General features: G+C 52.1%; 1 protein-coding gene across 2 annotated transcripts in view; it reads left to right on the top strand.

Moving 5' to 3' along the window:
• Sim2 (SIM bHLH transcription factor 2) overlaps positions 1–14,642 on the top strand; it is a 43,687-nt gene that overhangs the window by 25,910 nt on the left and 3,135 nt on the right. For both annotated transcript variants that reach the window (XM_021229431.2, XM_040750433.1), the window contains exons 7-10: positions 5,140–5,246; positions 11,445–11,592; positions 12,899–13,067; positions 13,731–14,145. In XM_021229431.2, coding sequence (XP_021085090.2) covers positions 5,140–5,246; positions 11,445–11,592; positions 12,899–13,067; positions 13,731–14,145 — 839 coding nt within the window. The remainder of the gene's footprint in view (positions 1–5,139; positions 5,247–11,444; positions 11,593–12,898; positions 13,068–13,730; positions 14,146–14,642) is intronic.

Genomic DNA, 14,642 nt, shown 5'->3' with positions numbered 1-14,642 from the left:
TGAGCTTTGGGGCTCCAGAGTTACATGGCTTGTGTTTGTCTTGAGACAGGGTCTCAAAAGGGACAACCCCGGCTGTCCTGGAATTCGCTCTGTAGACCAGGCTGGCCTCGAGCTCACAGAGATCCACATGCCTCTGCCTCCCGAGTGCTGGTTTTAAAGGCCATCACACCTGTCCTTTCAGATTTTACTGCCTAATTGGTAGCTGGAAGCTATATTTTATGAGACATCTGCGGTGTTTTGATACTGGTGTCCTACACATTCTGGAACGTCCCCGGTCTCCACAGATATTAGCTGGTTGGGCCTCTTCCGCTGTGGTTCAGTAAAATGTCTCAGTCAGCCGCACTTCAGAAAGGTGAAATTAGACAACAGGTGGGAAGCAGCTGAAAACTCAAAGCCTCTGATACCTGCAAGGCTGTGTTGCTACTTGGCTTGTGGGTTCCTTGGCGGCACAGGGCAAGGTCCTTCCAAGAGCTCCAAGAGTCAAGTGATCCTCCTGCTTCAGCCTTATGAGAAGCTGAGGCTATGGGCATGCACTACTACGCTGGCTACTGATTTCTTTCTGTTCTACTTTTTTTTTTCAAGTTATGAAAAGTTGTGTGAAGACTCACATCTGTAATTCTCCTGCTGGTGAGACTGAGGCAGGATGATTTTTTTTTGTTTTTGTTTTTTGGTTTTACGAGTCAGGGTTTCTCTGATTGTTTTGGAGGCTGTCGGTCCAGCCTGGCCTCAAACTCACAGAGATCCGCCTGCCTCTGCCTCCTGAGTGCTGGGATTAAAGGCGTACGCCACCAACGCCCGGCCGGCAGGACGATTATTATGAGTTTCAGGCTAACTAACCTAAGGCAGATTCAAGGCAAGTTTGGCTACAGGAGCAAAAGTGCCTCAAAGAAACCAAGCCTAAAACAAAACAAAACCCCCGCAACTTACAAAGAAAGGAAATACATGGCATTAAAACATCCCATGAAAGTGAGCAAAAGTTTTGCCCACTTACTCTTTCCTGAGAAGTGATAAATCTATCTGGCCCAGGGTGGCACGGGAGACATGAAGTTAGTCAGGATCGAAGGCACTCAAAGGGTCTGGAAGTGAGGCAGATGGGATGACAGGAGGCAGAGTCACCTTAAAATTCCACGTGAAGAGTAGATGGAACACGTTGGTCAGCTCCTTCTGGGAAGGCTGAATGGCGGCGAATTCCACTTTGTCTCCTGCAGAAACAGGGACAGCAGGCTGGGGAGGGTGTGAGCTTCCTCAGAGACTGGCAGGTAGGATGACAGGCGCTCTTCTGAAGGTGGGCTGGACGTGGATCGTCCAAGGTCATGACTGAAGAGGAAACAACTGGTTTCCATCTCCTCTTTACCTCTGTCCTACTTAGAGTTACAATGTGGGATGTCCTTCTGTATGCTGAGAATATGTGTTGCTTTTATTGGTTGACAAATAAAGCCGATTTGGCAGATGGCCATGCAGAATAAGACCAGGTGGGAAATTCACACAGAGTTACAGAGAGAAAGAAGTCAGAGAGATGCCATGTAGCATTACCGGTAAGCCACGGCTACGTAGTGATACGCAGATTAGTAAAAATGGGTTAATTTAATTGTGAGAGCTAGTCAGTAATGTGCCTGAGCCATTGGTCAAACGATTGTAGTCAACGTTAAGTCTTAGGGTGGTTATTTGGGAACCTGGATGAGAGACCTCCAACTACTGTTACTGTTGCTGTGACAATCACCATGACCAAAAAGCAAGTTGGGGAGGAAAGGGTTTATCCAACTTACACTTACACGTCATCACTGAAGGAAGTCAGGGCATGAATTCTAATAGGGCTGGATCTTATGGCGGCATTTTCTTCTCAATTGAGAGTCCCTCCCCTCAGATGGTTGTAGCTTTTGTCAAGTTGACATAAAACTAGTCAGCACAGCCTCCTTGTATTTCTCAGGCAATTTAAGAAAACTCCCAAGAGACCAGCTCAGCTGAATTCTCTCAAAGGGGAAAGAAGAGATTGTGTCCCCAGAGTAGTGACCCAAAGTGTTTTCTGGTTGGCTCTTCAGACCACGGCACTTTGAAATGTGGAGAGTTTTTTTCTGTGAAGGGCTGAGTCTAGCTTAGCCAGACTACTGTCATGTAGGAGACACTTAGGGGGTTTGGGACCCTTCAGGGTCATTTGCATTTCTGTCTCATTGCCGCGACATGGCCTTGAAAGGCCTCTCTGGCTGCAGCCAGCCAGCTCTGGGAGGAATGCGGTAATCAGATGGGTGGTTACTTCAGCATCCAAGCCCCGGGAGCTACAGCAGGGAGGGTGTTGGCCTAAGTTCCCCCAAGTCACAGGAACAAGGGTGGTGGCCCTGGGGGAGCAGCTGCTGGCTGCCAACCCCGCATGGTCCCAGATGCAGCTGAACTCGGCTTAACCTGTCATTCGGATCCTCTGGGTTTTGTGGTTTCAGTTTGTGCTTTTGTTAAGGCCGGGTAAAGCCAGCGATGGTTGGAGTCTGGCACATCTCTCTGACAGCTCTACAGACACTGGAGGTTTGGACCAACCCAGGAGGGCATCCTGCCAAGCCCCTTCCCTGCCCTTTAATTTTTAAAGATGGTGACTATTTTGATGAGAACGTGGTGACGTGTTTCTGATTCTTCAACACGTTCAGGTCCTTGCTGTATTAGCTCAATGGTCGGGGTGGGAGGGAGGAGGAGACGGAGGAGGAGCTGGATAAACCTCTCAGTCCACACCACACAGACATTTGGGTTTCTTTGGTGGTCAGCCTTCTTTGCCTTCCTCCCACCCAGTCAGACCCTACTGAGTCCTTGGACGAGATCCAGTGACATTCCCCATCTACTTACCCGGAGCCCCGATCCCTCCCCATCTTAGAGGGATGCCATGGGAATATATGTGTCAGACGGAGAACCATTCCAAGGAGACCTGAGGCTCCCAGAGACGGGTGATCTAGGGTCCATCCAGGGTCCGATCCAGGGTCCGAGCAGATTAAAGAAGGGAAGTGGGGTCACGTTTCCTGGTTCTGTCTGTGAAGGACCAGCTAGTGTTTCACAGCTGGTTTCACAGCTGGCAAGAGGGACCCTCAATGCTTCTTCAGGCTTCTTCAGTGACCCCCCCTGCCCCTCCCCCCCAGAAATTACCTCCTGCTGCCACGATGCTGCTTTTGGAACCCTTTAGTCTGCCCTTTTATCTGTCCTGGAATATCTGTCACCAACGTGCTTAGGGCCACCTACCTCTCCTAAGGACGCAGTTCCCAGCTTGGTTAGGGCAAGTCTGTGAAGCCACGCCACTGCCACACACAGTGTCGCCCACGGAAAGGGCGGCCCGACCCGACGCGGCCCGTCATTTCTGTTCAAAGTGCGGAAGTGGGAAATTAACACGTCTGGGACTTGATGGGAGCTGAGGGATCATATCACAGGCAAACTGGGGAAGACTTCTGCTGCTCACCTTCTAGCTGGGATATTTTCAGTCTCTGCACTGTTTTCTGTGTGTGTGGGGGGGGTTCGTGACTGTGGGGAATCCTTCATGAAATGCTAGGTTTAAGCGGCCAGTGCAGAGCTAAGAAGTGGGGACAGACCAGGAAATAAACAAAACGTAGCGTGTGGCATCTACAAGAAATAAGAGTAGCATTTGGTGTCAGTGAAGAGGCCTGGGCAATCTATGGGGCCTGGGCAGCGGATCAGTTTTTACCCCTGGCACACAAATGGACTTTGAGTGTCCATACCACATCGAGGGGATGCTCCTCTCTCTGCCTGGATTCTTGGGGGAGGGCCTAGACCCCACCCTGAACAGAAATGACAGACTTTGGAGACCCCCATGGGGAAGGGAGTGGGGATTAGATGGGAGGCTGGTGGGGGGCTGGGAGGGAGGAGGGAGAGGGAGCTGGGATTGACATGTGAAGCAAGCTTGTTTCTAATTTTTAAAAATGCAATAATAATAATAATAATAATAATGATAATAAAAGAGTAGCGTTCGGTCATAGAAAGGCGTGCTCCGGACGCACACTACAAATGACATGTGGGCCTGAAACACTTTACCCTGTAGAAAGTAGAAAGAAGGCAGAAGCTAGAGGGTCACAGAGGGTATCGTTTCGATTTGGGACACAAGTTCAGGGGACAGGAAGTTGAATGAGGGACAAGGCTGGGACAAAGGGGAAGGGAGACTGAAAGGCATAATTCGGTTCTTTCTTCCTTTCTTTTTCTTTTTCCTTTCTTTCTTTCTTTCTTTCCTTTTTCTTTTTCTTCCTTTATTTCTTCCTTCCTTCCTTTCTTTTTTTTTTTTTGAGACAGACTTTCTCTGTGTGACAGCCCTAGGTGTCCTGGAACTAGCTCTTATAAACCAGGCTGGCCTCGAACTCACAGAGATCCGCCTGCCTCTGCCTCCTGAGTGCTGGGATTAAAGGCGAGCGCAACCAGCACCGCCCAGCAAAAGGCATTGTTTTGAAGGTTAGGAATCCCTTTTGTTTGGGGCGATGAGAAAGCCTGGGAAGGTGGTCATGGTGGGTGTTAACACCGCTGAATCATGAACATAAAATTTTGAAGGCAGTGAATATTGTGGTATGTATGTCTCATTAGAATTAAACAAATAAAGGAGCCAGGGAAATGGATCAGTGGGCAGAGGGTCTGCTGTGTAAGCATGGGGACGGCCCGAGTACAGATCCCCCAGGAGGCACAGAAGCCTCGAGTGGCAACGCAGCCTACCATCCCAGCACCGGAAGCCAAAGACGCGGTGTCGGGGTGGGGGAGTGTGCTGGGGCTCCCAGGCCTTCATCCACACATAAAACAAAACACAGCTTCACAAAGGACTGTCCCAAGACGACCCCAGAGTGGCTCCTCCCCATCACACAGCTTACTCCAATGCTTGTATCAAAGCAGCCCCCTGGGCGCCCACAGACAGCCAGGGCTCAAGAAAGGTCTAAATTGCTAAAGTCGTCCCAAACTTGCTGGTAGCCCGAGATTCCAGAACGTTCTTGCTCACAGTTCTACATCCTACCCAGAGGTAGAGTTCAAAGACTTCCTTCCTGTAAAAAAAAATCATTCCAAAGTCAACATCTCCCACCTCTGGGCCTCTTCACACTCGATTAGTTGGCAAAGCGAACCCTGGCTTAGAGGAAGGGGCCTAAGAGCAGCTTGACTCAGGAACCCGCCGTCCCTCCACAGGGTGACAGAGCTTACGGGTTATGAGCCGCAAGACCTGATAGAGAAGACTCTGTACCATCACGTTCACGGCTGTGACACCTTCCATCTCCGCTATGCTCACCACCTCCGTGAGTATCGAGCCACCGGGCCGGGGCAGCTGGCCGGGATGGGGCAGCAAACACAGGGAGGGGACAAGCCTATTTCATGGGGCGGGCGTATGTGTGGATCACATAGTGTGGCGTGACTCCCTTTGCTCCTTGCTAATGACGGCCCCTGTGTAAGGACAGTGTGGCGCCCTTACTGTGTGTGGCCTGGCACTGGATTAAGAAATTAAACAGACTGGCAGCCTGTGAGGGAGATCTTCCGTTCATAATCTCCGTCTTACCGTTAAGGAGGATGACATTCAGAGAGGGCAACCCGCTGGCCTGTGGACATATAGGCAGACCCGAGAGCCAGACCTCAGCAGAGTTCCACTGCCCGGTCTCACCCCTGTGGGATGCCAGGGAGACCTTATGTTCTACCCCAAGGGGCATTGGCTGCTCAAGTGAGCCATCAGGGTTTGATTTGCCCAAGGAGGCCGTTTGCAGACCTCAGGGTTTGGAGCAGGTGTGTTTAAAGAAATGGCGTTTTTTTCCTCAAGAATCCAGAGGATAATTTGGGTGCAATGAAACGTTTTGTTTGCCTGTAGCAAGTCCTGAGACATTTGGCGGGATGCGGTGATTGGGCAAGCCGGAGGCTTCTGCGTGTGGCCTGGTTTTATGTCCCAGGTGCTTGTTTTTTTTCGGATCAGCTAGGGGATGTTAGGGAACATTTGCTGGCGTCCTCGGAGGCAGCTGGCAGGCCCAGTGGCTACACTGTCCTTTGGCTATGCAGTGTGACCAGAGGCTGGTGAACGGAACATCATTCGGGCTGTTTCCTCTCTCCAAGTCCATAGGGAGAGACCTGCCATGATCAGATTCCTTTCGCCTTGGCACACAGAGATGAGGGCTATGGGTGTGTGTGTGTGTGTATGTGTGTGTGTGTGTGTGTGTGTGTGTGTGTTCTTTTGTGTATGCTATATATACATGTTTATGCATATATGTAAAGGTATATAGGCATGTGTGTACATGAGTGTGAAAGACAGAGGTCTCAAGGTATTTCCAGAACCTCAGAGAACTCTGACTGGGAGCTGTTTGCAGGCAACCCAGACTCACAGGCCCTGGGTTCCATCCCAGTAGGACCAGAAGTTCAAGACATCCTCATCTATCTATCTATCCATCCATCTATCTATCTATCTATCTATCTATCTATCTATCTATCTATCTATCTATCTATCCATCCATCCATCTATCTATGTATCTATGTATCTATCTATCATCTATCTATATCTATCATCTATCTATCTGTCTGTCTATCTATCTATCTATCTATATCTATCATCTATCTAGTGATTTTATGACAGTCTTACTGTATAGTTCGAGATGTCCTGGAACGCACTCTGTAGACCAGGCTAGCCTGCAACACATAGATATCCTGAATTATAGGATTAAGAGCATGTGCCACCATGCCTGGCAGGGAGACATCCTTATCTGTATAGAGAATTGGATACCAGCTTGGGATACATGAGGCTTTGTCTCAAAAAGAAAAGTATAGGTACCCCCCACTTGCCATCAGGACTGTCAGTCCTGGGGTGCTCTGGGAGCCAGTGGGAGGCCCCTGCCTGCGTTAATGGGGTGGTAGAGGAAAGAGTGGCCAACATTTGTACATGACAGCTCCCGCCGTTCTTGGCTGAGAACTGCTTGCGGGTGACATTGACCCCCTGGCTCATTCCATGTCTGGTCAGAGGGGGCTTTGCCTAGTCGAGGTCTCCAGCAGGAGGCAGGTGCCCACCGCTGGAAGTCCGCACCAGAGCCAGCTCCTCAGACCCCTCCTCTTCTTCTCAGCCGGGTTCCAATAGCCTCCTGGTCTCTGCATACAGGGTGACCCTTCTCCCCGGAGCCCTGTCAGCTTCCCTGTCTGAGGTCCCTGCTGACTAACCTGAGCATCCCGACAGCCGTGCTCCTTCTCCGTGAAGACTGAAGGGGGCTGGGTCCCCCGCCCCCACCCCGGCCTGATGCCCTCTCTCCTCTCAGAGAAGTATTTAGCAGCTGCTGCTCGGCTCCCCAGAGCCCTGTGGAAGTGACCTGGCCCCTTGTTTTTCGAGGACTCTTTCTGTTTCATGACCCTTGTGGGGACCAGATGAGTTTCCCAGGGCTGCCACAACACATTACCACAGCCCAGGTAGCTGTAACAAGAGGCTTGAAGTCCAAGCTCAAGGTGGCGGCGCTGGCTCCTCCTGAGGCCTCTCCCCTCCCGGCTCAGATGGCATCTTTCCTGGGTCCTCATGTGGTAGGCCCTCTGTGTGTCTGTTCTCATGGTCCCATCGTCTTATTAACGTGCTAGGCGTGATGGTCACCATATTTACCTCTATAAAGGCACAGCCTCCAATCAGTCCGTGCTGTGGTGCGAGGGGCGAGAGTTTCAGCTCACAGAGTTGGAATGACACAATTCAGCCTGTGGGCGCCACTTCAGCTGTGGGCGCAGGCCCTTCATTGTAACTTGGTAGGAAAGCCACATTTTATGAGGAGGTCACCTCCCGTGATGTCATGGAGATGGGAAAGGGACGTGAGGAGATTGAAGTATCATAAATGTACCCACTCTATTGCCTCATTCATGATCAGCACTGTGGGTCCCACCCTGGTCAAGCAAGTCTGCCGAGAAGCTAGAATTAATTCTACAGAGGGATGGGTGTTGCGCACGGGGTCAGAGGGGAGGCTGTCACACACACAGGGTCAGAGGGAAGGCTGTCACACAGGGTCAGGGGGAAGGCTGTCACACAGAAGGATCAGAGGGAAGGCTGTCACACAGGGTCAGAGGAAAGGCTGTCACACAGGGTCAGAGGGAAGGCTGTCACACAGGGTCAGGGGGAAGGCTGTCACACAACAGGTTGAGGTAGCTGTTACGTGGGAGGATTACTACATGCATCTCTGCATATATCCCTAAAGGGGTTGGGGCCTGGGGCACGTTAGAATTCTGCTTTCCAACCTCCTTTGCAAAATGTTTTCCCGTGTCAAAACGAAAACAGCAAAACCAAACACCTGACATTTCATTCTGGTTAGAAGGCTCCGACCCCTTCTTTGTTGGAACTTTGGAAGAAGAAGAAAAGCTTTAAAAGAAGAAAACGATGATTTCCTGTCATTGTGCCAGCTAGATGAGAATTCGCGCGTGTGGAGCCCCAACTGTCTGCCACTGTTCCTCAAAGAAATGGCATAGTCTTCACGACCATATGCTACTGGCCGTGATTATCCTCCTCAAATGGTCAAACCAAGGCGCAGGCTGATGCAGTTGGGATTTTCTTTGGGCCACCAGCTCACAAATAACAGCAAGGAGACTTACTATTAATTACAAAAGCTCAGCCTTAGCTTAGGCTTTTCCCCAAGTAGCCTGCTTCTATTAGTCTACGTTTTACCATGTGGCTCTTTATTTCTCTTTTATTCCTGCATGTCTCATTGACATCTTCCCGGTGTAATTCACGCGCCTAGATTCCCCCTCCACTTCCTCTCTCTTCCCGGAAGTCCCGCCTATCTCTCCTGCCCTGCTATTGGCCCTTCGGCTCTTTATGAGACCAATCACAGTGACACATCTCCACACAGTGTAAACAAACGTTCCACAGCTGGCTAGTTAGTGGGTCGGGATTAGTTGGGTGGGCATGTGCCCGGAGGCCCCCTTTTAAAGTTAGGGTTACATTCTCCTCGCCTCCCAGTCTCTCGTTTTCTCTAGCATCCCTCTGCATTTTCTGCAGGGCCCCCCGTCGGTCGCTTCAGTGTCTGCACAGGCACGTCATGGTTTTCTTACCTTTTGCCCCGTGAACGCACACGCCCCCTCCTCTGGCACGCCTGAACTTTGAACAAGACGGCAGCGGGTCTCTCTGCACATCGGGCTGTCTGCGCCATGCGTAACCCCCTAGAAGCGAAGTGTGCCGGCTCCAGCGAGCCGCCAGACTGCTGTCCAAACAGTGGGGTCACCCTCCGTCCAGCCCTCGGACAGCCCTCCATCCCACACTGGACGGCACAGCTCGCCACTTTTTGAAAATTACATGAAAGTCACACAATACAAAACCCAACTTTTTTCAAGCATTTTCAGTGGGTTTTTAGAATGGCCACAGAGCATCTGTCACCTTCCCAGACCGCTGTCACCCTCTCCAGACCGGTCTGCCCTGTGGCCCTCATTCCTGCCCCCTCCTCCTTCGGAGCCTGCAGCCACCCATCAGCTCTGGCCCTTAGCGGATTCGCCTATCACGGGCACCACACGTAAACAGAAACACGTGGTGTTCATTTCTTTTTTTGAGTATTTGCTGGGTGCCCCTACAGATTTGAATCAACGAGCTGATCATTGGCTCATTTTTGTCCTGATACGTTTATCCAAAATTTGTTTGGCAGTGTCCTAGCGCTTCTATTGCTGTGCAGAGACACCACGATCCACGGCAACTCTTACAGAGGAAACATTTAGTTGGGGTGGTTGGCTCACAGTTCAGAGGTCCAGTTTAGTATCACCACGGCAGGCAGAGTAACGCTTGGTTCAGAAGCAACAGGAAGCGAACTGAAACAGTAGGTGTGGCATGAGAGCATATGAGACCCCCCCCAAAGCCCGCTCCCACAGTGACGCACTTCCTACTCCAACAAGGCAACACCCACTCCAACGAGGCCACACCTCTCTGTAGAGGCACTCCCTATGAGCTTATGGGGCCAATTATGTTCAAGCTACCACATGCAGTTTGTACATGCCTTTCAATCTCATTGCTTTTAGGTCTAAATGCTTTCAGCAACCATGAAGCCTCTCTGTGTATTCACGAGTGTGCTCGGGTGTGTGTGTGTGTACACACGCATGCATGTGCATGTGTGTCTGCCTATGTGTTTGTTTGAGGCTGGGTCTCACACTGTAGTTATTCTGGAGTTCATTCTGTAGCCCACGCTAGCCCCAAACCTGTGGCGATTCCTTCAACTTCACCCTCCCACATGCTGGAATTACAGGTGAGGCACCATACCCAGCTGGATAAAACAGAGCTGGTTTATCCTAAATATTTTAAGAACCAAACCATAGCAATCTTGGAGATTTTACTACCTTTGATATGCAAGGCCGACAATCTCTTGGCTATCAATCCATGCCGTTTTCCCAAGGCATCCAAATGTCTTGAAGTCGTTGTTGGCAGCGGCTGACACAGATCCATCGTGAGCAGCAGAGAGCCTGGGGGTGTGCAGGGCAGACTAGGGGGGGTCTCTGCCCGTAGAGCAACGTGAGGACTAGGTTTGTGTTGGGTGTGCACCTTGTCGTGCGTGGGGTCCCTCAGTACAGCCTTAATCCATTTGGTTTTTCCCTCCCCTTGTCCAGGGGTCTCCGGGCAGGGGCCCCAGGCTAGCCTTGAGAAGCAGGAATGTTCTAGAGCTGCAGGTAGAATAGCTGAAACGCCTTTGCTTAGTTTGCCGCCCACCCACAGCTTCTGGCACTTTCTTCCCTTCCCAGCTTTCCTCCATCTGCCTGCTTGAGGGCTGCAAAGGGGGAAGTCATGGTTTACGGGCACGCAGAGGCTCTGCAGGGAACTGCTCAGACGCCCGGCCTTTGCACCCATGCGTAGGAGGTGGGCTCACAGGCCCAATTTTCAGGAGCTGAGTCACTAAGCAGAAGGGTTTCCTACGCGAGCCACACAGGAAATTAACAGCCCGAGGAAAAACGGGTGATTGGGAAGAAAATACAAAGGGCACTGGAGCAGGGAGCAGGTTCCCTGTGAATACGCGCTTGGTGACAGACGGCAGATGTCAGCACCAATCTGACACTTGGTTGGTTGCACTGAAATTACTGCCCTGTTTAGACAACGTAGTCCCTCTGCCTGTTAAAGGTTTTGGGGATGAAACATAATTGGAGCATTTTGGGCACTAAAAAAACTAATCGGATTTTACCGACTTGAAGGTACTGGTGATGTCTAGGGTTTTTTTTGTTTGTTTTTTGTTTTCTTTTCTTTTTTCTCCCATGAAAGCAGTGACTGTTAAATGGCTCTTAACAAGAGGGGAGGGGCTGCTGTCAGGAGCCTGCAAAGCTATAGGTGAAGTTGCTTCGTGTGCATGTGCATGCGTGTGTGTGTGTGTGTGTGTGCGTGTGTACGCGTGTGCGCGTGCGTGCCATGTTTATGTGGAGAAAGTCCACCTACTCCACCAAGTTCTCAAAGGTCCTCTGCCCTAGGCGGCTCTGATTGGGGTGGGGTGGGGCGGGACCTTTGGAGCCCCCCCAGGATTCATGTCCCCTTGTGCTTGCAGTGCTGGTGAAGGGCCAGGTCACCACCAAATACTACCGGCTGCTGTCCAAGCTGGGCGGCTGGGTTTGGGTGCAGAGCTACGCCACCGTGGTGCACAACAGCCGCTCCTCCCGGCCCCACTGCGTCGTGAGCGTCAATTATGTCCTCACGTAAGTCAGCCTCTGCGTTCATTTCTCTCCTTGCTCTCCCTTCCTCTGTCCCTCATGGCATCGCTCCAAGAAGGGTCACCTCCCACGCCTCTCGCCTTCTAAAACTGTTCGCCTCTTCCCCCCACCCCCGTTTCTGTCTTACCGGAATAACCCGGTAGCTTAGGAGGTCCCAGCCACGAGCATGTGCCAGGGAGTGGTGGCAATGACGTCATCTAAGGATCAGATCCTGGTACAGAGCCCAAGACTGGACGACCCAGGAGGGGACCGTGTGCAAAGCGGGTGTGGTTCATGTCCTGTGTCCATTAGGGGCAGACGCCGGCTCCCGTTTCTGTCTTCCCACAACACTCAGTTTCCAACGATGGCGAGGATTTGGTCCCTGAAAGACCCGAGTGTAATTGGGAAAAAAAATTTTTTTGAGACAGAGTCTTGTCATTCATTAGTCCAGGCTAGCCTCAATCTCATGATCCCTCCCTTCCCCCAGCCTCCTAAGGGCTGGGATTACAGGCCTGGGCCACCAAGCGACTCAGATGCAGGTGTGCAGATGAGTATAAATCCACCAGAAGTCATAGGCAAAACCTTCCTGGAACACCCTGTACCGGACTCTCACTCTCTATGCCCCCAGCCTCAGCCAAGGATGGGTCCTCCCGTGTCCTAAGCACTGCGGATCCGGGTTCCTTCAGGGCTGAGGAGGAGGAGGACGAGGAGGACGAGGAGGAGGAGGAGGAGAAGGAGGAGGAGGAGGAGGAGGAGGAGGAGGATCTGGCAAAACTGCCCGGGAGGAAATGCCTCTGCCCCGTAACCCACCAGCTGGGCACGGCAGGCAGCACCCTCTGGGAGTGTGACTTTACCAAGCTGGTTTTGCAGGGTGGACATGAGTCCGAGAGAAAGTGGGTGAGGTTAGGAGCTGGCTCCCTACACCTCATCCCTTCTGGGGCCCTCAACAGAGAACAGCTGGGCCCCCACGGACACACAAACCGATAAGGGTCGTTGGGACCACTGGGTTGCTGTCCTCCGCCTTGTTAGCATGCCCTACCGCTCGCCACGGTCAGCATCCTTGGGGAAGGTGTCGGGGCTGCGTGGGTTTGGAGAAAGCGTATTACTTTCCACGTTCTCGATAAACAGTACTAACCTTGCTCGGCACCCTCTGGGCCACCACACTGGAGCTGCTGGTGGCTTTTGTCGTCCAGCCCCTGAGCCCCCGAGAAGGATGAGCTTGCTTGGGGCAGGGCGGGGCGGGGGGGTTCTGCTCTCTCGCCCGCCCCACGCATGGGCTGCTGGGTGTGACTTGCCTACTCCTGCTTCCCAGGGATATAGAATACAAGGAGCTTCAGTTGTCTCTGGACCAGGCGTCTACTTCTAAGTCTCAGGACTCCTGGAGAGCCACCTTGTCTACCTCACAAGAAACAAGGAAATCAGCTAAACCCAAAAATATAAAGATGAAGACAAAGCTGAGAACCAACCCTTACCCCCCACAGGTAACGTGCACCGGGGGGGGGGGCAAGATGGGCGTCTATGCCCTGGGGACCCAGGACCCCTGGGCATCAGCTGTGAACCTCTGAGCAAGAAAAGGTCCCTGGGAGATGTTTTGACCACATGGTAGTGACACCTTCAGACAGCAATGCCCCCTGGGAAACTTTCAAGAATGAGAGAGAGAGAGAGAGAGAGAGAGAGAGAGAGAGAGAGAGAGAGAGAGAGAGAGAGAGAGAGAAACCTAGCTAACTCAAGAAGGCACACGGGCCCTCTGAATCCATGCGAATATGGGCTACAGAACCTTTGTCTTCTGTTTTGGGGGTGGGGGTCTCATTATGTTGACCAGGCTAGATTTGAAGTCCTGCCTCAAGCGATCTGCTACACCCGCCCCCCCCAATAACTAGGATGAGCGTGCGCTACTTTATTTGGCTTACGGTAATACCAAAATAAAAATTCGCCCTCTTAAAATGCCATTAGTGAGCTCTGGGAAGTGGCAAGTGTCCACAGCATGTGGTGTGTGTGGTCAGCTTGGAGCACAGGGTCTTTCCTCTCAGGGACCTCACAGTGACATTGGGGCTGGGCCCCCTAAGATCCGGTCCTGTGTGACGAGAGGGTAGCTTGCCTGTGGCCTCTCTGATGGCCTCTCATCCATCTTCCTTGCCATGCAGCAATACAACTCGTTCCAAATGGACAAGCTGGAGTGCAGCCAGGCGGGAAACTGGAGAACCAGTCCCCCCACAAACGCTCCGGCTCCCCCGGAACAGCAGCTCCATTCAGAAGGCGGCGGCGGGGACCTTTTATACGGGCCACCCTACGGCCTCCCCTTCTCCTACCATTATGGACACTTCCCTTTGGACTCTCACGTCTTCGGCAGCAAGAAGCCAGCACTGCCCGCCAAGTTCGGGCAGCCCCAAGGATCCCCGTGTGAGGTGGCACGCTTTTTCCTGAGCACGCTGCCAGCCAGCAGCGAATGCCAATGGCATTATGCCAACCCCCTAGTGCCCAGCAGCCCATCGCCAGCTAAAAACCTTTCTGAGCCTCCTGTAAATGCTGCCCGGCATGGACTCGTGCCAAACTATGAAGGTGGGTCCCGTTGGCAAGCGGAGAGGGTGGGGCGGGGGCAGCATCAGTAGCAGTGGGTGGTAGACGGGAAAAGAATCCTGCGCTGGGCAAACGATGGCCTTTCCTGTTTCTGAGCAGGGACTACCCTGCGTCCCAGTGCCAATCATGGTTTCACAAGAGTGGGAAATGGGTTGCAGGTCACACGTCCCAAGGACACCAGAGACGGTATATCGAGCAAAGGGAAACTGGGAGCCCAGACCCCACCCCCGTACAACTCCTGACTGTGTTTTAACGCTCCCACAGGGAGACACAGGTGATTTTTTTCTAAACCAGCTCCCGTGTTTGTCAACCTTCCTGCTACACCCACGAGATAGATCCCTTTCCACTGTACCCCACAGTTAACGGCAGAGACATTGATTCTCTCCCTAGACCAGTTTTCAAACTATGGAAGATGAAAGTAGAAATTCCTGGCCTGGGGCAGGGGAAGGGAAGAAACCACAAACACACATCAACTAGCA

The sequence above is a fragment of the Mesocricetus auratus genome, unplaced genomic scaffold (genome assembly GCF_017639785.1).
Source record: "Mesocricetus auratus isolate SY011 unplaced genomic scaffold, BCM_Maur_2.0 Super-Scaffold_100008, whole genome shotgun sequence".
NCBI classification, from domain to species: domain Eukaryota; kingdom Metazoa; phylum Chordata; class Mammalia; order Rodentia; family Cricetidae; genus Mesocricetus; species Mesocricetus auratus.
The sequence above is the reverse complement of the archived record's forward strand: the minus strand, read 5'-3'. Positions and strand labels throughout refer to the sequence as shown.